The sequence below is a fragment of the Podarcis raffonei genome, chromosome 15 (assembly GCF_027172205.1).
Source record: "Podarcis raffonei isolate rPodRaf1 chromosome 15, rPodRaf1.pri, whole genome shotgun sequence".
NCBI lineage: Eukaryota > Metazoa > Chordata > Lepidosauria > Squamata > Lacertidae > Podarcis > Podarcis raffonei.
In genome coordinates this window covers 3,807,835-3,832,514 of record NC_070616.1, presented here as the reverse complement: position 1 = coordinate 3,832,514, position 24,680 = coordinate 3,807,835, and the positions used below count along the sequence as shown (strand labels likewise).

The 24,680-nt window shown below is 49.5% G+C and overlaps 2 protein-coding genes across 4 annotated transcripts in view; both read right to left on the bottom strand.

Moving 5' to 3' along the window:
* Positions 1-2,498, bottom strand: part of DOC2B (double C2 domain beta) — a 124,188-nt gene extending 121,690 nt beyond the window's left edge. The window contains exon 1 of the mRNA XM_053367862.1: positions 1,704-2,498. Within this exon, the coding sequence (XP_053223837.1) occupies positions 1,704-2,073 (370 nt within the window). The 5' untranslated portion in view covers positions 2,074-2,498. The remainder of the gene's footprint in view (positions 1-1,703) is intronic.
* A 14,733-nt stretch (positions 2,499-17,231) lies between these two features.
* Positions 17,232-24,680, bottom strand: part of RPH3AL (rabphilin 3A like (without C2 domains)) — a 48,253-nt gene continuing 40,804 nt past the window's right edge. For 2 of the 3 annotated variants that reach the window (XM_053367863.1, XM_053367865.1), the window contains 2 exons: positions 23,678-23,860; positions 17,232-18,318 (listed from right to left, as the gene is read on the bottom strand). In XM_053367863.1, coding sequence (XP_053223838.1) covers positions 18,284-18,318; positions 23,678-23,860 — 218 coding nt within the window. In that variant the 3' untranslated portion in view covers positions 17,232-18,283. The remainder of the gene's footprint in view (positions 18,319-23,677; positions 23,861-24,680) is intronic. The other variant, XM_053367864.1, reaches the window with a different exon arrangement.

Sequence of the window (24,680 nt, the reverse complement as noted above, 5' to 3'; positions counted from 1 at the left end):
ACTGAAATTCTTCCCTGGCTCAGATTTCTCCATCAGTGGACTGGCTGGTCTAGCATCCCTTGCATAGAAGGACCCCACTCTACGCCCCTTTACCCTTGCTCTCAAACCGGCTCAAACCTGCCGAGGACCCGAGTCGTGCCCCCCTCCCTTCCCAACACGGCCACACCACAGAAGGCGATGCAACTGGTGTCTTTGAAACATCCTAGCGCTCATATAAGAGGAGGGGGGTGCGCGCAGGGCGAGGAGGGGGCTCCCCTCGCTTGTTTATATTTTGTCGAGCAAGGAGGAGCGAGGCGAACAAGCTCTTTGGCTGCATAGCGGAGGATTGCGGCTGTAGCAACGCTGGACCCCACCGAGGGTGGGCTGTCGGGGTGACATTGGCGAGGTGGGGAGGGGGCTAAAGTCGGCAGCTTGAGGGCGGGGGTGGAGGAGGAGGGATGGAGGGATGGAATTTCGGCACTGGGAAGAGGGGGATTAAGAAAGCAGAGAAGGAAGAGTGGGGGGAGGCTGCAGGAGAGAGAGAGAGAGAGAGAGAGAGAGAGAGAGAGAGAGAGAGAGAGAGAGAGAGAGAGAGGTGTTTGGGTTGCAGAGGAAAAAGAGACCTTTTCCCTCCCAAAAAATAAGGGAATTGTACGTGCCTTGTTATGAGAGAGAGAAAGCGCCAAAGGGACTGGGTGAAAGGAGTCGTGGTGTTGTTTTAAAACGGAAGGAGGGATGATGGATAAAGGAAATGTGCAAAAGGGAAAACGGATGGCATCGCCGGTGTGCCAGGCTCCGCGTAGTGCAATGTTTGTTCTGCCAAACTGGAAGAGTTTGACGAAAGCTCACGCGCCCTTGCAACAAGGGGTTGTTTTCTATCTCCTGGATTCGGTGGGTGGCGGGAGGGGGCGGGGACACGGACGAGGACAAAGCGATCCCTGCGATTGCCATCTCCACCGCTGTCCGTGCCAAGCAGCAACTGGTGGGTGCAAGCCACCGCGGGGGGGTGTCTCTTTCACAGCTCCCCTCTGGTTTCTTCCGTGGGGCTGGCACAGGTGCGCAAGTGTGCGGGTGTGATGCTCCTCTGCGCAACCCCCATTTGTTTCAAGCAGGCTGGAGCGGGGGGGGGGAGGGAGGCCACCCAACGGATTGTCCCTGTCACAGGTGACAGGCCGGCTGAGCTTTCAAGGTTTCCACTGACCTCCACTGCAGGAAACTCGGTCAAATCTAGATTTAGAACTGGGCGGGGGGGGGGAGCGTATTAGAAGGAAAACTCACAGTCGGGGATGGGGCAGAAATCTGACCCAGTGTGCATGTCAAGTTGAATCCCACTTTCTGAAATTTGCACTGATCTGAAATTTGCAATGCAGTTCCCCAGCCAGACAATGTTTACCAAAGAAATAAAAATTAAAAATGCCTTCTTTTAACAAAAAGCAGGCATAAAGAGGAAGATCTCAGTGGAAAGAACAAGGAATTTTATATCTGGAGGGTGCGGGGTGGGGGAGATCGCTTGCAAAAAATGAGTTTATTTGCACCAAACGCTGGTGAGGATTTAAAAAACCAACAAGCACATCGTGCAGAACTCTATGGATACTGGGGAGGGGAATAGAAAAACCGAAACTGACTGAGAGCCTCGGCTTACGAGGCAAAACACCCCCCAAACCCCAAAACGAGGCTCTTGCGCACCCCCAGCCCGACTCAAGGAGGAGACCTGCGGAACTCACTGCAGTCGTCCGACTCGTAGCCCTCGGGGTCCACCGCCTCCGCCGCCTCCTCCTCCGGCTCAGCTCGCCGCTTGGCCGGCTGCTCGGGCGGCGCCTCGGTCCCGTAGGCGCCGAAGAGCTGGTCCACATCTTCGTCGTCCTCCCGGGGCGCCGTGGTCTCCGAGGGGCTGACCGCCTGCTGCCCGGCCGCGGAGGGCGCCGTCGAGGAGCGCAGGCTGTTGCTGCGGCTGACGGTGGCCGGGAGCCCTCGGGGGAAGCGGGGGAAGTAATCCGAGATCTGCTTGATGGGTCGGATAGGTCCGGGGCAGACGTCAATGGCCATGTGCTCTTGGATGCTGATGGTGGTCCGCTCGCCTTTCCGGAGTGTCATGCATACGGCTCTCGGAGAATCGCCCGGAGTACGTCGAGGGGGACCGAGGAGAAGGCGCAGCGAGGCGGGCTCGGGGATGGAGGCGCGCTTTCCCCGCCGCCGGAGCCTTACGGGGTCCGCTGTGCCCTCGGGATCCCCGGGGATCTGGTCATGCTGCTGGTTCCCTCGCGCGCGCGCTCTCGCTCTCGCTCTCTCCCCGTCTAGATTCACAGACACCGTCAGCCGGAGGAGAGAAGGCGCGGTGGGAAACCTGAGACGGATCAGATCGGCGAGGAGGAGCGAGGCGGGGTGATGTCACCACCTCGCAGCAACAAAAGGCGAGCCGGGGGGAGGAATTCAGAGGCTGGGGGGGGGCAGGTGGCCGGGCGAGGGGGCAGCGCCTCTCCCCTCTGGCTGCTGGGAAAGGGGTCTGGAGGGAGTCCTCTGCCTCGTCCGCCTCCTGCTCCTTTCCAATCGCTAACAGGAGGGGGAGGAGCCCAGGCAGGGAAGGGTTCGTGAGTTTTTGCTTTTTATTATTATTATTAAAAGAAACCCAACAATTTTGCCACTTGCCTGGTTTTTAAAAGCACGCGCAAAGCAGCAGCAGCGCCCAGCCTGACTTTCAGCCGCTTGCGCCTATGGCTCGCGATCTGCAGGGTTCCATCCTGAGCCGCAAAGCGGGGAAACTCGGGTGGGTTTGGTTGTCTGGATTCAGCCGCGTGCCTCTAAGGAAGCGGGGAACAGGGCAAGGGGTCTGTACACACACACACACACACACACACACACACACACACACACACACACACACACCAGCATCTGGGACTCCAAAGAGGTAGCCTGCGCTGAGACTGGAGCCTCTGTTTTCCCTGCGGCAGCTAAACGCAGCTGCTCTTTGGGAATGCGCTCACCACCCAGAATTTAATAATTGGAAGCAATTTTGAAAAGCTGCTGTGCTTCAGCCGAGAGATGGGCGGGGGGGGTTGGGTTGGGGGAGGAAGGTTCGTAGAGCAGCTTGCGGGTCAAAGAGAAGCCTCAAGATAGTCTCTGCCCTCAGGTTTGTAATCTAAAGGACACAGCAGAAAAGGAAAAGCGAGTGGAAAGGGAGGAGGAGAAAAACAGTCTGAGGCACCTATTTCCTGGACCAGCTGGGACAGAAAGAGTTCAGGGAGGGGGGACAAAAAACTGAATCTCAGGAGAGCCCTGCTTCCCTTTCACCTCTCTAGGCTGCAGCTGCATATAGGCAACCCCTCTCAGAGCTTGTGTCGAGGAGTTCCACAGGATCGTCACACATTGCGCGGGAGGGGAGCATTTCCACGTGTACACCCTGAACTTACTTCCAATTCTCAAATCCCTCAGCAGTTTTCCTTTCCAGGTAGATGATTTCACCACCTAGATCATCTTCCGCATCCTTTTTCCTAAACCCAGCAACCGGAATATAGATGTGACTCAGAAACATGACTTTCTGACACAGGGCTGAGTCAACGGGCCATTTTAAAAGTATTTGAGCATGATTAAAACGAGTGTACTTTTGAGTGGCAAAATCTGCCTTCCCCAGGGGTCTCCAGTTAACCACACTGTGTTTGTGGCCCGGCCGCTCAGCACACAGTCCTTTTGCAGAGTGACGGCTGCACTCTGCGCATGGTCAAGAATCAGGTTGGCACAAGGTTTCCCTGGACCTCATCGCTCTTTTGTTGTAAGAATAAATCCTTTCACCGATGCCATGCTTAAGTCCTGGGGAGGTTGCTAAGAGCTGGACAGAGCGCTCAGAGAGCTCACAGAGGATTCCCAGTTTATATTGGATGAGAAAAAATAATCTCACCCTATACGTGCCCAGGGACGCGGGTGGCGCTGTGGGTTAAACCACAGAGCCTAGGGCTTGCCGATCAGAAGTTGTTGGTTCAAATCCCTGTGACGAGGTGAGCTCCCGTTGCTCGGTCCCTGCTCCTGCCAACCTAGCAGTTTGAAAGCATATCAAAGTGCAAGTAGATAAATAGGTATCACTCCGGCGGGAAGGTAAACAGCATTTCTGTGCGCGGCTCTGGTTCGCCAGAAGCGACTTAGCCGGCTCCCTTGGTCTACAGAGCGAGATAAGCGTCACAACCCCAGAGTCGTCTGCGACTGGACCTTTACCTTTACCTTTATACATGTCCAACCCATAGGGACAGATGCAGCTGCCTATTTAGGTTTCTCTGCATTCCTCATTGTTATGTTTACATCTCCATATTTCCACAGCACTTTGGGATCTATTTATTTTAAAGTTCTTACAAGAAGCCATCCTCCTTTTAGTGCAAATTTCTCCCAAAATGCACAAGTTTGCTAACCTAACACACACACAACTTTGCAGGGCAGCTTTCCGCTAACATAACTAATTTGGGTGTGCTATTTTGGCTAATATGCGGACGCTTCACCATGTTTCTTTTTCTGCGTACGTTACTTGGCTGCAGAACCAACTGGCAAAATTCAGAGAAGGGCCAAATTTCAAAGGATGGTTGCATTCCAGTTTGTGCATCATTTAGGAAAGTGTGGATCAGGTAGGCTGTCCTTTAAATGCAAGTTGGGTTGATTTTCTTTAGCTGTGATTCCTCTCATTGCAGGGGTTGGACTAGATGACCCCTGGTGTCCCTTCCAACTCTACAATTCTCCCCCAGCCCAAACAAATAACCACCGACACTCCGCAGGAGAAGGCCTCCTGCAGATACCATTTTATCTGGAGGTCTGCTCCATACAATCTAGGAAAAGGGCCTTTCAAACTCCTCCTGTTTCATCTCAAAACAGGCCCCATCTCTATTGTCTTTTCAGTGACAAATGGAGAATTTCCTTATTCCAGTCTGCATCCCCCTTGAATTGTTTCATACACGAAATTCTAAAATTGTTCTTGTAGATGCGATGGTTTTATACACTTCTTTTGCTGACGTCACTGTCATCTTAATCTTTTTGAGATGTTTCACAGGAACCAATTCGTAAACAGAATCAAACCTCCTTTAGCGTCTTTCCCCTGGCTGGAACTGTGTCCTTGAACTCTGACAATGCGTCTTGCTTCCCTAAATGCAGGACAAAAAGTTTGCATGTAGAAGCTAGCCTAGGGAACAAAGTCCTCTTGGGTCAGACCAGTGACCCACCCAGTTCAGCCTCCTGCTCTCACAGTGGCCAAACAGTGGGAAATCCTCAAAGCAGGATCCGAGCACAAGAGCAACTCCTGCGGTGTCCAGCAACTGGTATTCAGAATCATTGTGGGAATGTCCAGGGATGCAGGAGAGGATATATTGTTTAATTATAGCCTTTCCAACTTGTGTAAACATGTTCACAATTTAGCAGAGTAACATTCCCCCTTTTAAACTCACAGCGGATGCGTTTGCTCAGGCTTGCAAAAGCCTCTATATTAACTGTTCTGCTATTTCCCCCTTATTCCCTCATAAAAGATAAGACACAACACAGTCTTCTATAAAAGTATAAAAAGAGTTTACTCACTCACATTCTGTTCACAATCGGATCCCAGAAGGCAGACTTGTCTTAGAAAAGTAACATACACCTGGAAACTATCCCATAAGGAGACAGTCCCTTTGTCCTCTCTTGGCTGGAAGCATCTTTGGCTAAGCAGATGTTGCTTCTTTGACTAAAGTAGTCATAGAGAGAGAGATGGCTGCCCTGCCCTGTGCTTTTGTCATTACCTGCACAGGTGAGGCCACACCCACCTCTAGTCACATGCAGAGGAAGTCTGTCCTAGCCCAGAAGGAAACAGGAAGTTTACCTGCTGGCTGGACAAACATTCCTCCCCATGTGTAAACATGTTCACTCTAGGAATGTTGTACTTGACTGCTCTTGTGTTTCACATCCCACAGTCATCGCCACCTCCAACTGTGGAAGCAGAATACAGCCATCCTGTGGCAGTGAGTTCCATAGCTTAGCTCTACCTGCTTTAGAATGTTGCCCCACCCACCATTGGCATGTGGCCCTCAGAAGGTGCCCTAGAAGGGAATGCGGCCCTCAGCCCCACCCCTGAAGGAGCCAGAGCTACCAGAGACAAATCAAGTTCTGGGTCGAGGCGACAGGACCGAATCTGACGCCTGCCGAGGCTGAGAGGGAGGCAGTAGCTTTGTCTGTCCGTCTCCAGCCTAGTCTGACAAAAAATGGTCTTAAAGCAGGAATTAGCGATAAAGAAAGATGGGGGGGAGCTGGCAAGCAGGCTCCTGGGTCTTGCTATTGCCTCCGATTGCACCTGAACATCAGAGTCTCCTGATAAGGAGGTGAGGAACAGAGGAGGCAGATGATCCTGGTGAACATTTGCACAGAGAAGGAGACTCGGTTAAGTCCGCCGAGGAGTCGGAAGGAAGTCATTAGTGGGAACTGGTGTGGGCCTAATTAAGACAACATCGCGGGCTTCTGTTGTCTTTGTCCATGGGGTTTTCTTGGCAGGGATACTGGAGTGGCTTGCCGGTTCCTGCTCCAGGTGGTTCACATTTGGTCAAAACTCTCCACTATGACCTGTCCATCTTGGGTGGCCCTGCATGGCAAAGCTCATAGCTTCTCTGAGTTATCCAAGCCCCTTCGCCACGGCAAGGCAGTGATGGTGCTGGAGGAGACTCTTGAGAGTCCCATGGACTGCAAGAAGATCAAACCGATCCATTCTTAAGGAAATCAGCCCTGAGTGCTCACTGGAAGGACAGATCCTGCAGCTTAAGCTCCAAGACTTTGGCCACCTCATGAGAAGAGAAGACTCCCTGGAAAAGACCCTGATGTTGGGAAAGATGGAGGGTTGGACAGTGTTCTCAAAGCTACCAGCATGAGTTTGACCAAACTGCGGGAGGCAGTGGAAGACAGGAGTGCTTGGCGTGTTCTGGTTCATGGGGTCACCGAGAGTCGGACCCGACTAAATGACTCAACAACAACAACAACAACATAGGCTTCTTGTAGCCTAGAAGGAAGCACATGCAATCTTCATCTTTGCTGTTTAACTTTTAACATGGACGGCATTGTTCTGGCAAAGGCAAGCAAGGAATAGCAGCGGCTGCCACATCTTCTGGAGAACACAGGGGCTTCTGGATGGACTCTTGTGCCCGGTTAGCCAGAATTTAATTTGAAGAAACCATCACCCCTCCTTCCACACCTAGATTGGCTTCCTCTTCCCTTTGTACAGCTGGTGAAATTGTGCCATTGCTGCTGCTATCTTCACCTCTGCCACCCGCCTACACCTCTGCTGCCGAAATTCGAGGGGTAAGCTTTAAAAACCTTTAAGAACTCCAGAAGAGAGTGCTGGATCAGGCCATGGCCCCTCTAGCCCAGCATCCATCCTGCTCCCACAGTGGCCAACCAGGTGCCTTTATGGGAAACCCACAAAAAGGATCAAAGCAGAAGAGCAACTTTCCCTTCCTGTGGTTTCTAGCAACTGATATTCAGAAGCATCGCTGGCTCCGGCCGTGGGGGCAGAGCAGAGCCGTTCTGGCTAGTAGCCATCGGCAACCCCACTGGCGCCAACTCCAGGGGACCCTGAGGGCCTGGGCACTCACACAAATAAATTGTGGGTGCTCAACATCCACACTGCGGGGCCTCGATGCAACTTCTAGGTGAAAGTGGAAGTCATGTTTGAGCCTCGGATATGACCTCGGAAGTTGCATCACTGCAGCACGTGTGATGTAACATGAAGTCATGATGTCACGTTACATCGCGGGGGCCACTGGGCACCCATAATCTGGAGCCTAAGTCAGCACCGCTGGGGAGCTTTCTTTCTTTTTTAAATTATATTTTAATTAATTTTTTAACATAACATTTTCAACAATTATTAAACATACTTTTGTATCTTATACACTTTTTTTGACTTCCATCAATCACATCTGAAAATTTTCCAATCTTATCACTTAATTTACATTTCTTACTTTCACTATTACATTTAAATATTATAACTAATGTCTCTCTTCTTTCTCTTCTTTGCTGTATTTCATATATTTCTCCTTACCAAACTTCTTGTAGTCCTACTAGAGTAATTTGTTGATTACAGTTGCTCTTCAAATAGTTTGTATATTTCTTCCAATCTTCTATAAATCTCTGGTCCCGCGGGTTTCGAGTCCTTCTTGTCATTTTATCCAATTCTCTGTAGTCCATCCGCTGGGGAGCTTTCTATTCCAAGCTTGTGATATCAGGGCTGTGGCCACAGAGAGATTCTGAATGCAGGAAATAAAAACAAAGGGTGTACCACAGGGCTTTAAATGTGTGGTGCAAATGGTGCCTTAGGGGCCACCACCAAGAAGGCCATGTCCTGGCCCTCAGCTTCTGAGGGAAGTGGCACTGCCAAGAAGGGCTCCTTTGTTGACCTTAACAGCTGGGAAGGTCTGTAAGGAAGGAGGGGCCATTTTCACATTCTCCCCACATTCTCTTTAGCCCCCTTCCCAAAATATTTCTACTCAGAGCTTGTAAGCCCAGCCCACAACTGCAAGATTCAATGTCCAGCATGGTTTCTTCATGTCACTGTGACCCAATGCCTTTCTTACGAGAAACAATGAGATTTCTCCCTCCTTCCAGAGCTGCATGGAACATGGAGGAGAAAACGAACACTTGTTTGTGGGAATTTTGCAACATGGGAGGGGGACAGGTTTGCCTAGTTGTGGGTCCTGCTCACCTGTCATTTCAGAGCATCTCTTTAGCTGGGCTTTGAAACAGAGGCTGGGAACCCCGGGCTTGGCAAGGTAAAAAGGTAAAGGGACCCCTGACCATTAGGTCCAGTCATGGCCGACTCTGGGGTTGCAGCGCTCATCTTGCTTTATTGGCCGAGGGAGCCGGCGTACAGCTTCCAGGTCATGTGGCCAGCATGACTAAGCCGCTTCTGGTGAAACCAGAGCAGTGCATGGAAACGCCGTTTACCTTCCCGCCAGAGTGGTACCTATATATCTACTTGCATTTTGATGTGCTTTCAAACTGCTAGGTTGGCAGGAGCTGGGACTGAGCAGTGGGAGCTCACCCCGTCGTGGGGATTCGAACCACCAACCTTCTGATCGGCAAGCCCTAGGCTCTGTGGCAGGCTTGGCAAAGGGAGCGACAAATGCAGAATGGATTCGAAGTTTGATTTTATAGCTTTCTGTGATATTTGTTTATATTGCCTCTTTGTAAACCGCTTAGCGGTTGCAGTTAAGTAGAATGTAAATTATTTAGACAGACAGACAGACGGACAGATGGATTTGTAAAAAATGACCAGTTGAGCAGCAGGACCTGAATTTTTAAGTCCTAGTGAGGGAGCTGTTGCACCAGGAACCATAGCTGTCAACGTTTCCCTTTTTATAAGGGAAATTCCCTTATTCCGAATAGGATTCCTTGCAAGAAAAGGGAAAAGTTGACAGCCATGCCAGGAACTGAAAGCCAGGAGATGGAGGACATTATATAGTGGGCTGAGCCCTGGTTCCTCTTCTTCTTGGGCTGCCCATGCCTGATTACAATCTAGCGCTCACCCCCTCTTTCCAAGGAAAATTGAAGGGTGATGGTTGAATCTCCACTGCTGAGCTTTAGAGACTTAGCAACGGCAAGTCAAATCTCCTCTGCACATGTTTGGAGTTGCTGTTGCTTATTTCTTCTTTCCCGGTTCCCCCCAACTCAACTTTAATCCCCGGAAGGCCTGTTCTCAAATCCCTGAAATAGGAAGGTTCCCCTCTCCCAAAAAAAAGCAGGAGTGTGATAGTCGGATCCTGCAATTCCTTGCAAAGCCAGGCCAAGAGTGGGCGGGGCCTGGAGAGGCTCTCTGGTTCACCAGCTCTTATTAGGTTAATTCCACCTAATTGTAATGCATCACTCAGTGGCAAAGCTGCCAGTCGGGGAGATTACCCAGCATACAGCCTTGCTACAAACCTAATGCCTCCCTCCCTTTCCTTACGCAGAAAACCAGCTTTGTTTACTTAAAAAATATATTTCGATCCCGATGCTCGGGGGCAGCTTTGGAAAATTAAAAATCAACCGCAAAAGACCATCATTTGGAACGGAAATTGCTACTGCCAAGCCCTGCGCTGTTCCAGGGTAGGGGGCAGAAATTGGTTAGCAATTCTCAATATATAATTAATATATAATGTTTCCCCAAACCAGTACAAAAACCGAAACCTGGCTGTCCTCCACAGACTGCAATGCTCTAGATTTCTGACGATCGACTTTTCCAGTCAAAAAGAGGTGCGCGGAAATGTACCTGTTAAGGAAAAGTGTGCCTAAAAAAGTGAGAGAGTTGTTATCTAAGGAAAGGCATTAGGGAGGAACTGATTCAGAGGCTGGAGGCTAGATGGAGTTCCAGTAGATGCTGGATGCGGTGCGTTGCTGCCCCGCGTGGCGAACAGATGAATTGCAGGAAGTAGCTTCTTAGGAAAGAAATTTCAGGACCTGGACAGATCCTGACCCACCCAGGTTGGGCATTAGAGTCTAATAGAAAGGAGGAGTGTCTATGGTTGGTCAGCAACCTTTTTCAGCTGTAGGACGGTCCACCGTCCCTCAGACCATGTGGTGGGCTGGACTATATTTTGGAAAAATAATAATGAACGTATTCCTATGCCCCACAAATAACCCAGAGATGCATTTTTTAAAAAGGACACATTCTACTCATGTAAAAACATGCTGATTCCCAGACCGTCCATGGGCTGGATTGAGAAGGTGATTGGGCCACATCTGGCCCAGGGGCCTTAGGTTGCCTACCCCGGTCTATGGGCCTCCTGGGTACCCAATGGGCTCAGAGGCAGAGCATCTGAAAAGTATCTGAATGGACTACTGTCATGCGCTCTACGTGGGGCTACCTTTTTTTTTTAAAGAATATTTATTAAATTTTCCAATTTTTTAAACAAACAAACAAACAAAACAAACAAACAGAAACATTAAACAAAGACATAAAATTCATAAACCATACTTTTAAATAACAAATTTCTCAGACCTCCTCATACTTCTCCTTCTTGTATCCCAATTAAAATTATTTGTTCAGCAAATCCTCCATTTAAAGCATTACAGCTTGTAGCATTACCTTATTTTTCAAACCCTTTCTTTCCCCCATCTATGTTCTTATATATCATTGCAGCTAGAAACCTCTCAATTTCAATCCAACACCATCTAACTTTCTTAAATTTTACAATATTTCTGTAGATAGTCCTTGAATTTTTTCCAATCTTCTTCAGCCGACTCTTCTCCCTGGTCACGGATTCTGCTCGTCAATTCTGCCAGTCCCATACAGTCAATCACTTTCATCTGCCATTCTTCCAGAGTGGGTAGATCTTGCGTCTTCCAATACTTTGCAATGAGTATTCTTGCTGCTTACGTGGGGCTACTTTTGAAGGTGACCCGGAAACTGCAACTAACCCAGAATGTGGCAGCTAGACTGGTGACTGGGAGTGGCCACCAGGACCATATAACACCGGTCCTGAAAGACCTACATGGGCTCCCAGTACGTTTCCGAGCACAATTCAAAGTGTTGGTGCTGACCTTTAAAGCCCTAAGTGGCCTCGGTCAAGTATACCTGAAGGAGCGTCTCCACCTCCATTGTCCAGCTCAGACACTGAGGTCCACCTGCCAGGGCCTTCTGGTGGTTCCTTTGCTACAAGAAGTGGCTGGAAGATACTGTCGTTGTCGTTGGCATCCGTCTGTCTCGGGAGACAATGGAGGAGGGCATCTTTGGGGGTAAAGTCAAGCTGTTGGAAGGTTGCAGTGCCCGCTGTGGTTATAGAGACTGATAGGGGAGAGACATGTTTTGTTGCAGCTGGGGCAAAGGAAGACATCTGGTTGTGCTGCTGCAGATGCGCCATGGCGTTTCTTCTCTCTGCGCTCCTCTTTGTTTGAGACTTTGCCCTGTCCTGTGATGCCCCAAATCTTCCTGACGCAGCGCATGTGGAAGGGGTTAGCAGCGGTTCTCAACCTGTGGGTCCCCAGATGTTGTTGGACTACAACTCCCATCATCCCTGAGCTCTGGCCTTGCTAGCTAGGGGTGATGGGAGTTGTAGTTCAACAACATCTGGGGACCCACAGCTTGAGAAAGGCTGGGCTAAGGTGTCACTCTTGGCGGTCGTAAGTTGCCCATGTCTCATCTCCATAAAGCTGCATGCTCAAAACGCAAGCCAGGTAGATCTTCGTCTTGGTAGCAGCATCACATTTCGTGATATCCTTTTCGGCTAGAAGATAGAAAGCTGCCTTATGTGGAATCACACCACTGGTCCATGTAGCTCAGTATTGTCTACACTGACAGGCAGCAGCTCTCCTGGGGGCATTCCCAGCCCGACCTGGGGGTGCTGGGGATTAAACCTAGAACCTTCTGCATGCCAGGCAGGTCCTCAACCAACTCAGCAAGGGTCCTTCCCATCATTTAGAGCAGAGATTCTAATGGCTGTCTGACCAAATGCCTGCGGACTGTCTCCCCAGAGTGGTGCATGCTCTGGTTATCTCCCGCTTGGACTACTGCAATGTGCTCTACGTGGGGCTACCTTTGAAGGTGACCCAGAAACTGCAATTCATCCAGAATGCGGCAGCTAGACTGGTGACTGGGAGCGGCCGCCGAGACCATATAATACCGGTCCTGAGAGATCTGCATTGGCTCCCAGTACGTTTCCGAGCACAATTCAAAGTGTTGGTGCTGACCTTGAAAGCCCTAAACGGCCTCGGTCCAGTATATCTGAAGGAGCGTCTCCACCCCCATCGTTCTGCCCGGACACTGAGGTCCAGCACCGAGGGCCTTCTGGAGGTTCCCTCATTGCAAGAAGTGAGGTTACAGTAACCAGGCACAGGGCCTTCTCAGTAGTGGCGCCCGCCCTGTGGAACGCCCTCCCTTCAGATGTGAAGGAAATAAGTAGCTATCTTATCTTTAAAAGACATCTGAAGGCAGCCCTGTTTAGGGAAGTTTTTAATATTTAATGCTGTATTGCTTTTAACACTTGGGGAAACTCAGCCAGATGGGCAGGGTATAAATAATTTTTTTATTATTATTATTATTATTATTATTATTATTATTATTATTATTATTTGGGGCAGCAAAGCTGAAGGCTCAGTCCCTCGAATCCCAACAGAAAACACCTCCCTCCCCCAAGCACACTGCCCCTGCCATTTGCACTCGGCTCATGCGCTGGAGCCCCTCCGGCCTTTTTCACAGGCACTCGCGAATAACAAGTTGGTCGCTGATTTCGGCGCCTTGTTTTACATATACGAACAAGGGTAATTAAAAGTGTCAGCGGCTGCCTGCCTGCGAGGCTGAGAAGCAAGACGTGGCGCCACCCGCCAGATTTGACAAGGCTCCTTGACAAAGCAATTAACCCCGTGCCCATTTCCACCCAGCCGGTTCCCTCATCCCACCCGCACACCGGCAACTGCAGGCGGCGACTCCGAAAGCGAAGCAACGCCCATGAACGGAGCATTCTTCCTCCGTGAGGAAATTCTTTGGCTCAACCAGTTAAGAGTCAGGGTGGAGAGTGCATCTGAGTACCTGAGCCCTGATGCACAGTTGGCAAGGCTGGCACCGAAGTTAGCATCACTGGGCATGCACCAAGGGCCAAGCACAAGCAGGGTGCCTGATGCCAATCCCATAAGCCTATTGGCCTGGTGCTACTTGCTGTTCCTGCCACTTGGAACAGGGATGGGAGACCTGTGGCTTGCCAAACATTACTAGACTACAACTCCCATCATCCCTGACCATGCTGGCTAGGACAGATGGGAGCTGGAGGACCACAGGTTTCTCCCCATCCCCTGCTCTGTGCAGACTCTGTTAGAATTCCTGCTCTATGATTGCAGTCATGGGATTGTTGTCTATCACATGACGGTGTATGTTTTGACTCCACAGAGTGGGAAGTGACGGAGACAGGATGTTTTGGTATTACTGTGTTCCATGAAGTGGGACTATTGTCCTTTGTTTTCTCTCTCTTTGCTGTCTGATGCTAGAGAGAGGGGGAGCCATGTCGCAGTGCTCCGTGTGTGTTTATATGTAAATAAAGTAGATTAGCCAAAATGCTGAGTTGCTGAGGTCTGTGACGTAAGCTGCGAAGACTCTGCGGATCCCTAAGTGTGCCGATGTCTGTTGACATCGGTCGCTGTGATGTTCGGGCTGAAGAAAGCTTTTGAAGCTCCCGAACAATCGACCAGGAGTGAGAGAACATGCCAGTCGGGCATGTGTCTCTGTCAGGGTCCTACTCGAGTGTAGGACGAGCTCATGACAGACTCCTCTGTCTGCTTCTTTCTAAAGAGGAGCCATGGGGACACCATGGAACGGCGCTAAAACCGGAGTCCTGCAGGCTCAATGTTGCTGCGGTTAGTATCCTGCCACCATACGCACGAGGCGATTGGGCAGATCCACTCCTGCTGATCTCTCGCCATCTGACAAGGATGACAGAGTGTTTTGTGGGGATTAAAATAACACACTGTTTCTAACAGTCCTGACGGCGCCACTTTGTTGCTCCACTTACCGAAGCACAAAACGATGAGCCTGGGAGATTCTACTCCTCTCCTAAGAATGGCCTGCTGGATTCAGCCATTGGGCCACCTAGTCCGGCATCCTGTTCTCACAGTGGCCAGCCACATGCCTGTGAGAAACCAGAAAGCTGGATTCAAGCACAAGAGCAACTCTCCCCTCCTGTGGTCTCCGGAAACTTGTATTCAGAATCATTGCTGTGGAGGCAGAGTATAGTCGTCATGCCTTCTCCTCCACAAATTTGTCCAATCCTCTTTTAACGCTGTCCAAGTTGATGGCCACCACTACCTCCTGCAGGAATGAGTTCCATAGTTAACTGTGTGAAGAAGTCTTCTCTTGTATCATGGATAGCTCAGTTGGTTAGAGCATGGTGCCGATAACGCCAAGGTTGTAGGTTCGATCCCCACATGGGACAGCTGCATATTCCTGCATCGAAGGGGGTTGGACTAGATGATCCTCAGGTTCCCTTCCAACTCTACAGTTCTATGCTCTGTTCTGAATCTTCCAACGTTCAGCTTCATTGGATGGTCCACAAGTTCTAGTGTTAGGAGGGAGAATTTTTTTTAATCTGTCCACTTCCTCCATGCCGTGCCTAATTTTATTTGCACAGGCATTTTAAGTGTGGGGAGTGTACACACTTCCTCTTGTTAAGAGGACCTGGTGCCTCCAGATGTTGTTGGTCTCTTCCTTTTTGGGAAGCCCACAAACAGGACCTGAGCTCAGCAGCCACTCTCTCCTGCGCATGGGTGTTTGGGCTGCTCCCTCCAGATGTGGTCAGGGCAAAAGAATTGCCTTGCCCTGTCCTCAACAAAGAGACAGCACAAGGCAGAAGGAATCAGGTCCTTGGTTTCAGCACCACGGAGAGCTCCAAGAAAGTGTGTGGCTCCCAGAGAGATGGGAATGCCTCTATTTAGAAAATATATTTCCTCCTGAGAGAGGGGGGGTGCCTCTTGAAGAAGGGATGTGGAGGATCTCTAACTCCCATCAGCCCCAGCCAAGATGGTCATTAGCTCTGGGGATGATGGGAGTCACAGTCCCACAGCGCCTGCTTCCAAATTTTAAACACAACCACCTGGGGATTGAATCAGCCCTTAGATACATATAATTCAGAGCTGAATTCAAATGATTCAGAGGGGTGAAGTGTGCAAAAAGAGGTGGTTGCAGGGGAAAGAAGAGTATCAGATCAAGACAGCTTTTCGTGATAGAAAGGAACATTTCCTATCAACACAACAGCTCTCGATTGCTGTGGTTTTTTTTAAAAAAAACAAAGCTCCAAAAAGACCCCATAGCAATTTGCAAAGAGTTTGGAGAAGGGGGGATGGGAAACAACCACTATGCAAATTGCAAAAAAAAAAAAAAGTATGTCAGGTATTAAAAAGCCTTGAGATTGAATGGAGAGCAAAAGGTGGAGATCTAGAGAGAAAAAGCTATATGATTTTTTATGAACAATAGCATGATTTTTCTTAGCTGGCGAGGTTTGAATGGCCCCGCTCATTGTCAGGCAAAATGAATGACAAGCCGAAGGCCAAGAAGAACAGCTTCAGAGCCGCTATTAAAGGGCTCCATTATCCTGGATGGTTTTCAACAGAAGGTAGAAATAATCGTAATCACAGGAGGAGCGTCGACGGGGGGAAAGTACGGGGCTATGGAAGATGTATTGTTAATGGCGTTAGGGTTGAGAAGATGGAGGGAAGGAGGGAGAGGAATGCAGAAACATGGAAAACCTTCAACCCCCTCAAAGTCATTTACATTTCCTGCAGCACACAAGGTCTGTTCTTGGCGTCCCGGTCACAGGCCAATTGGGAGATGCTGCAATATGCAAAAAATGATCTCAAGTTTGGGGTCTGTTTCCGACAGCGGCTGGCGAGAGCCTGGAGACCGGTTTCTGCAGGGAGCTGAAGTCACAGTGGACGGATGGAGCATCTCTGAGTTCAGAAGCCGGGTGCCATTGAAGGCCTGTTGCTTTGGGGGGGGGGTCATGGGCTGGAGAAGGCTGAAGCCTTCAAGCCCAGCTGGTGGGCAGCAGTGTAGTGGCAAATTCAGATGTGCAGTATCCTTTTGGTCTGAGAGGGTGACTTGCAGGGGATGGGGAACCTCAGGTCCTGGTACCAAATGTACCCCCCACAGGCCTCTCTACCTGGCCCTTGAACAAGCCCAGTAAGAGGTGTGTCCTGGGAAAGTTGGTACGGCCTGGAGAAGAGTCCCAGGGGCCATATAGAAGAAGAAGAAGAAGAAGAAGAAGAAGAAGAAGAAGAAGAAGAAGAAGAGGAGGAGGAGGAGGAGGAGTTTGGATTTGATATCCCGCTTTATCACTACCCTAAGGAGTCTCAAAGCGGCTAACATTCTCCTTTCCCTTCCTCCCCCACAACAAACACTCTGTGGGGTGAGTGGGGCTGAGAGACTTCAGAGAAGTGTGACTAGCCCAAGGTCACCCAGCAGCTGCATGTGGAGGAGCGGAGATGCGAACCCGGTTCCCCAGATTACGAGACTACCGCTCTTAACCACTACACCACACTGGCTCTATATAGAGAGGGTTGGGGGGGCTCATTTGGCCCTGGAGCACGAGATTCCCCACCTCCTCAGAACTAAAGTCCCAAACTCTGCATCATTTCCCCATTGGGGGGGTACCTCCCTCCCCTTTATCATTTTCCTTGCGCTTTTATCAACATTTTCCAAACCTACAGCATTCTTTTTGAGGTGACGCCACAGCGGCCCACCTGCTGCGGAAGCTCCACCTCAGCTGGCAAGCCACTTCTGCTCAGAAACCGAGAACACACACAGCAAACGGCAGTTTGGAATTTTATTTTATTTTATTAAAAAAAACAGCCTCCCACATGAGCGGAACACATTGTGTGCAACATACAGGCCAAACAAGGAATTTTGCAAAGAGAGAGGGGAAGCCAAGAGGGACACTTTTCGTCAGGGACGGATCCTCCCAACCCCAAACAAGCTGTAATGATTGTGACGGAATTCCTTAAGGGGCTGGATTTGGCCTTAAGAGCTTCCAGTTGCAGATCCCAATTGCAACACACTTAATTGGGAAGGCATTCTCCATGGGGAGAAGGGGGCAAGTGTGACACAAGGGTACTCCCACTTCACTTGCAGCCAATCCTCTTTCTCTTTTCCAAACTGCTGTCCTAAAAGCCTCCCAGCGATTGGGCGGAAGGAGGGATGAATCAGCTCAGAATGAGGCAACTCAGTTTGCCACATGGCACAGTTCCTCCCCCTCCAGCTATGGCTGCAGTGGCATTTAATTTAAAAAGGGTCTACCAGCCACTAACCTGGCTGCCATCCGTCCATCCTAAATCCTAGACCCAGTGCGATGCCCATTCTCCGCCCAGGACTGATACTCACTGCCTTTCCCAGGATGCAAAATATTTTTAGGCCTGTACAAAGAGCTAAGCGTTGCAGCCACACCACACAGCTCCTCTTTCTCCCTAACCACTCAACAGAAGGACCCTCTTTCCACGAGAGAGCCGTTCTAGTCAGCATCTCAGCGCACGCGGTCAAAAATGCAGGGAACCCCAACTGAAAAGGCCAAAGGAGAGAGTTGGTCAAAGGAGTTCTCTTGGTTTCTTTGCAGGGGTCTCCTGCAGGAGAGAGAGAAGGTTGTTCCTCGACTGCGCCAGTTCTTCATCTATCAGCAAGAGGAGCAAAACAAAACAGGAGGACAAAAGCCACAGTCACATCACCTTCTGCACAGTGGCAAGCTCAGGTCTGTAAGGCTGGCGTGTGTCTTTGGTTCCCCACCCGCCCCAAAAGTCCCGGGTCACACAGTCCAGCCCGGCTTCTGGACAGCGGGTCGGTGTAGAGGAAACCTCTCAGGAAGGAGCTGGGCCCCCATCAACGCCGCGGGCTTGACAGAAGGCGTCTTTTCCCTTGGAGAGAAAGGAAACAAAACATGATTTCAACACAGCCCCGTAAATGGGAAACCTTGACAACAAATCCTCCAGTTTGGGGATTTTCCTCTCTCTGGGTTCATCATGAAAAAAAGTCAGCATTTTCATGGAAATCTCTCCCAACACCATAGCTATCAACTTTCAGATTTGAAAATAAGGGATCAGCAGCCTCACCTGTCCCGGGGACAGTCTACAGGATATCTAACAATCTGGGATAGCAGCGGGAAGCAGCGGGAAACGGCACTGGAATAAGGGAATTTCCCGCAAAAAAAGGGACAGCTATGCCCAACACAGACAGACAGAGAGAGAGAGAGAGAGTTTTGCAAACTATTTCCCCAAACGTACTGCCTTTCTTAGGTTATCTTTGCTAATATACACTGGGGTGGCCGTGCCTCCTTTTACGAAGATGGAAAAGGCATATTTTGAGTGGTGAACTATCCCAAAACGCAGAAAGGCTTTCCTCTTTGGGCAAGGTTTAATGTTCTCTCTTCCAATTTATCAGAAGGCAGATACAACAAGACCCCAAGGAACAATAGATGCTGCCCTTGTAGCAACGTTGAGGCAGAGTTCACCTTGCATGTCATTTTTTAAAACTGTAGTTTCTATCAAGGGGCTAGGAACGTCCTAATATATCCCATTATTCGGTCCCTCGCTGGCTGCTCTTCTGAGTCTCTTGCGATCCATTTGCTCCAGGGCTGCATTAGGTCAGTCACATCTGTGTAAGACCACTTACGACTGCCTTATATATATGTATTTATTTTATTTATGCATATACCTCTTGACTGTAAAAAAGCTACTGGCCATTCATAGCTGGGGATGCTCTTGTGATGAACTCCTGTTTGTGACTTTCCCACAGGACATCTGATCGGCCACTGTGAGAACAGGGAGCTGGATTACATGGGCTGCTGGCCTCATCCAGCAAGCTTTTTGTTGTTGTTTAGTCGTTTAGTCGTGTCCGACTCTTCGTGACCCCATGGACCAGAGAACGCCAGGCACCTCTGTCCTCCACTGCCTCCCGCAGTTTGGTCAAACTCATGCTGGTAACCTCGAAAACACTATCCAACCATCTCGTCCTCTGTCACCCCCTTCTCCTTGTGCCCTCCATCTTTCCCAACATCAGGGTCTTCTCCAGGGAGTCTTCTCTTCTCATGAGGTGGCCAAAGTACTGGAGCCTCAGCTTCAGGATCTGTCCTTCCAGTGAGCACTCAGGGCTGATTTCCTTCAGAATGGAGAGGTTTGATCTTCTTGCAGTCCATGGGACTCTCAAGAGTCTCCTCCAGCACCATAATTCAAAAGCATCAATTCTTTGGCGATCGGCCTTCTTTATGGTCCAGCTCTCACTTCCATACATCACTACTGGGAAAACCATAGCTTTAACTATACGAACCTTTGTTGGCAAGGTGATGTCTCTACTTCTCAAGATGCTGTCTAGGCCTGTCATTGCCCTTCTCCCAAGAAGCAGGCGATCCAGCAAGCTAGTCTTATGTTTTTAAAAAACCCTCATCTCAATTTAAGCAGCAGACAATCGAAGGGGGTTTTATTTCCACTCTTAAGAGCATCACAATCCTAATAACAGATTTGTTTTCCCCATTGTCTTATGTCTCCGAGAACGTTCTGTGGGGAGAGAGTGCCCCACAGAAGATTTCTCGGCACCTACATTCCCAGGAGTGGGGTCCCTCCTCTCCTCGCCCCACAACAAACCCCTCTGCAGAAATCATTAAAAGCTCACTAAGAGCCATAATGAAGCGAAGAAGTTATGGATTGTTAGCCAGACTCGTGGTTAGAAAACAAGGTCCATTAACGCTTTATAGAAGTAAGACGTTGTGGGAGATGAGAGGAAAGGAAGAAGGATGGGGGGGGCAGAAGGGGGAGTCAGGGAAGGACAAAAGACCGGGGGGGGGGAAGAGTCATACTAGTTTCTGGGAATGTTTGTTTTAATGGAGACAAGAAGGAGCGAAAGCTGTGTGGGCGACACAGCAGTTTATACCACTGTGACCAAAATGATTGAGGGGATGGAGCAAATTCACTACGAGGAGGAAAGGTTTGGGGACATTTTAGTTTAGAGAAAAAGCAAGTATATGCAAGCAAGTGCCATGATAAAGGGTTTTGTGAAACCAGGCTTGGCGTGGAGAAAGTGGATAGAGGAAAGCTCTTCTCCCTCTTTCATTGCACCAGAACCCAACGAAGGTTGGAAGATTCAGGACTGATGAAATAAAGTCCTTCTGCACACAGTACAGGGTTAACCTATGGAACTCCCTCCCACAGTAGGCAGCAATGGCCACCTACTCAGATGGCTTTAAAAGAGGATTAATAATAATAATAATTATTTATACCCCACCCAGCCGAGACTGGGCTCAGGGCGGCTAACTCCAGGTACAAAAACAATTGATTAAAATACAACTTAAAAACAAGATTAAAATACAACATTAAAATGCAGCCTCATTTCAGTAGAAACTCATATCAAAAAAATTTTTGGGGATGAAAACGTCAAATCTTCACCAAGGCCAACTATCCAGACTGATCCTACATGGGCCAGAAAAAAGCCAGGGAAGTCCCCAAATAGGAGTTCCATCACAGAAGGAGAAAGGAAAAAGGAAAGAGGGGGAGGGGATCAAGTTGATTCCAAGCCAAAGGCCAGGCGGAACAACTGTGTCTTACAGGCCCTGCGGAAAGAAATCAGATCCCGCAGGGCCCTGGTCTCATGAGACAGAGCGTTCCACCAGGCTGGAGCCAGTGTTGAAAAGGCCCTGGCTCTGGTTGAGGCTAATCTGACTTCCTTAGGGCCCGGAGCCACTAGGGTGTTGCTATTTATGGACCTTAAGGTCCTCCGTGGGGCAGACCGGGAGAGGCGGTCCCGTAGGTACGAGGGTCCTAGGCCGCGAAGGGCTTTGAAGGTCAAAACCAGCACCTTAAATCTGACCCTGTACTCCACCGGGAGCCAGTGCAGCTGGAAAATCACTGGGTGAATATGCTCCCAAATTCATGGAGGAGAAGGCAACTAGCCATGATGGCTATGTTCTGCTATCCCCTGTTGGAAGCAGTATACCTCTGAACATAAGTTGCTGAGAATCGCAGGTGGGGAAGAGTTGCTTTTTTGCTCAGTTCCTACTTGCTGTTTTCCCACAGGGGCATCTGGTTGGCCGATGAGAGAACAGGATGCTGCACTAGATAGGCCACTGGCCTGATACAGCAAGGCTTTCTTTAGGCTCCTGTCTTTGACCCTAGCTGCAGAATCCTGCTCTTGGAGTTCGTTTTTCTTTTTAAGAGGCAATAAGATATATTTGAGAGAGAGAGAGAGAGAGAGAGAGAGAGAGAGAGAGAGAGAGAGAGAGAGATGGGGCAAAATTTGGTGACATCTAAGCAACTTGAGTTGGGACACGGGTGGCACTGTGGATTAAACCACAGAGCCTCGGGCTTGCTGATCAGAAGGTCGGCGGTTCGAATCCCCGCAATGGGGTGAGCTCCCGTTGTTCAGTCCCTGCTCCTGCCAACCTAGCAGTTCAAAAGCACGTCAAGGTGCAAGTAGATAAATAGGTACCGCTCCAGCGGGAAGGTAAACGGTGTTTCTGTGCGCTGCTCTGGCTCGCCAGAAGCGGCTTAGTCATGCTGGCCACATGACCCGGAAGCTGTACGCCGGCTCCCTCGGCCAATAAAGCGAGATGAGCGGCGCAACCCCAGAGTCAGCCACGACTGGACCTAATGGTCAGGGGTCCCTTTACCTTTACCTTTAAGCAACTTGAGTTAGTGAATAAGATTCTTTGTGGCAAGAGAGCAAAAGCCCCCTTTGCCTTGATTAAAAAACAGGAGCAGAATGAATTAGGCAAACAAATAAAGCAGGTTAAGGGACCTGAAATGGAAGCAGGCCACAGAATTCTCAGCTGCTTTGTTGCAAATGGCTGATTTTGTACTGGCAAAACAGCGTCCATCTAGCCCCGTCTGTGGTTCGGGGAGAGTGCACTGAATTTCCCAGGTTCAATCCAAAAATCAATGTCATACAGGCACACAGAAAAGTTTCCGGCAATTTGCAAAGCAAGCTGATTTGGGGTGGGGAAGTGAGAGAGGAGGACTGTCAAGGTGCGAAACAGAGTGTGTGCATATTAATGCCTTAGTTTTAGAACTGGCCCAGAAAAATATATATAAATATACATTGCAAACACTAAAATTTTCACCCTGGATAACAAAGTCACACTTCAGGGTACTTTTTTTTTTACTTTTTTTAATACACAGTTCTTGCAAACTTCATTTGCACCCAAGTTCCCTTGGTAAGCTAAAAGCAGCAAAGTTGATGGAAGAGTTCAAAACTCTCAGGTGAAGATCTAAGGAGGATGCAGGAGTGAAAAAACAGTCCTCACTTCCTGTTCTGATGTGAAAGGGAGCCAGTTGGGTGGCAGGACAACGGCACAGACAGGCCAAAATGCATGATTTGCTGCCTGTGGCCCACCCCCTAACATCTTTTTACAGAGCAGAAGGAAAGCACCTTTAAGAACATAAGCTGAGCCTGCTGGATCAGGCCAAGGGCCTACCCGGCCCAGCACCCTGCTCTCGCAGAATCACATGGACTAGAAACTTGTATCTTTAAAAACGAAAGCAAGCACAGATTGCAATGTTTGGGTCTTTTTTAATCTGGAAAAAAACAGTGAGTAATGGGACGGGACACAGTAGAGAAGTGTGAAATATTGGGCATGATGTAGAGAAAGGGGACAGGGATCCCCCCCCCCCGTCTTATAATACGGTAACTCACTGGGGCCACTGAATGATAGCTAAATGTTAGAAGATTCGGGACAGACAAAAGGAAGGGCTTCTTCACACAGTGCTAACCAAACAAATGCCCTCTGCCCGAAACCCTGGATAGCTGCAGCCTGTCGGTGTTAGAATCACAGAAGTAGAGTTGGAAGGGACCCTGAGGGCCATCTAGACCAACCTCTACAAGGCAGGAATCTTTTGCCCTATGTGGGGCTCAAACCCACAACCCTGAGATTCAGAGTCTCGTGCTCTGTTGACTGAGCTATTGACAATGCTGAGTTAGAGGGGCTGATGATCTGCTCATTATAAGGCAACATTCTATGTTCCTGCTATAACCACCTCTCAACTGAGAACCATGAGGTCTGGACAGTTATGATTAGATCAGCAGGAGAGCATCTGTCCAGCATGAAAAAGTCCCGGGTGCAATCCTTGGCCTAGGGACGTCCTGCTGCCTGGAACCCTGGAGCGCTGCTGCCAGTCAGTGCAGGCACTGCTGGGCTAGATGGACCCCTGGTCTGTCTCAAGGCAGCTTCCTTGATGGTCCAGGACAGTCTGACCAGCCTCCTGTGCCCCTCTTCCCCTCCTCCCCACTCACCAGAGACGCCGCGGCCGGCATCGCTGTCTTCGTCTTCAGCCGGGAGGTCGCTGTGGCAGCTCTCCGTAGCGCTCAAGGCTCCTCCCCTCTCACTGCAGAGGCTGCTCTGGCTCTCCGACAAGATGCTCCCCAAGGCGCGGCTGGGGGTCTTGGTGGGGGTCCGGGCCACTTCGCTGCTGGACACTGCAGGGAGGAAGAAGAGGGTCTGATCTCTTGGCCAGTACATGCAGATTCCTACTTACAGCTCCATTCCCAGTGATGGCTGGTGGAGCGGGAGGCAGAGAGCCCAACTGCAGCTGTGAGATCAGGATGCAGGAATAGATAATTATATAGATAGATAGATAGATAGATAGATAGATAGATAGATAGATGATAGATAGATAGATAGATGATAGATAGATAGATAGATAGATAGATAGATAGATAGATGATAGATAGATAGATAGATAGATAGATAGATAGATAGATGATAGATAGATAGATAGATAGACAGACAGATACACACACACACACACACACACACACACACACACACACATTATTTATACCCCGCCCATCTGGCTGAGTTTCCCCAGCCACTCTGGGCGGCTCCCAATTGAGTGTTAAAAACAATACAGAATTAAATATTAATAACTTCCCTAAACAGGGCTGCCTTCAGATGTCTTTAAAAAATAAGATAGCTGCTAATTTCCTTGACATCTGATGGGAGGGCGTTTCACAGGGTGGGTGCCACCACCAAGAAGGCCCTCGGCAAGGACTGAAACACTACGTTTTTCTATGGAGTCCTGCACTGGTCACTACTAGAATCATTCTGCCTTCATGCTAATTGTTTGTTCTCATGCTGACAATTGTTGGAGGATGTTTATACTTTTGGGTTATCTGTCCTGGTTTGTGAAACCTCATTCAAAACTGTACCTAAATATCCAGCAGCCACCCCCTTCTGGTGGCCTTACACACAACAATTGGGGTGGGGGGTTGATGGTTAGTGACATGGACTGGTTGG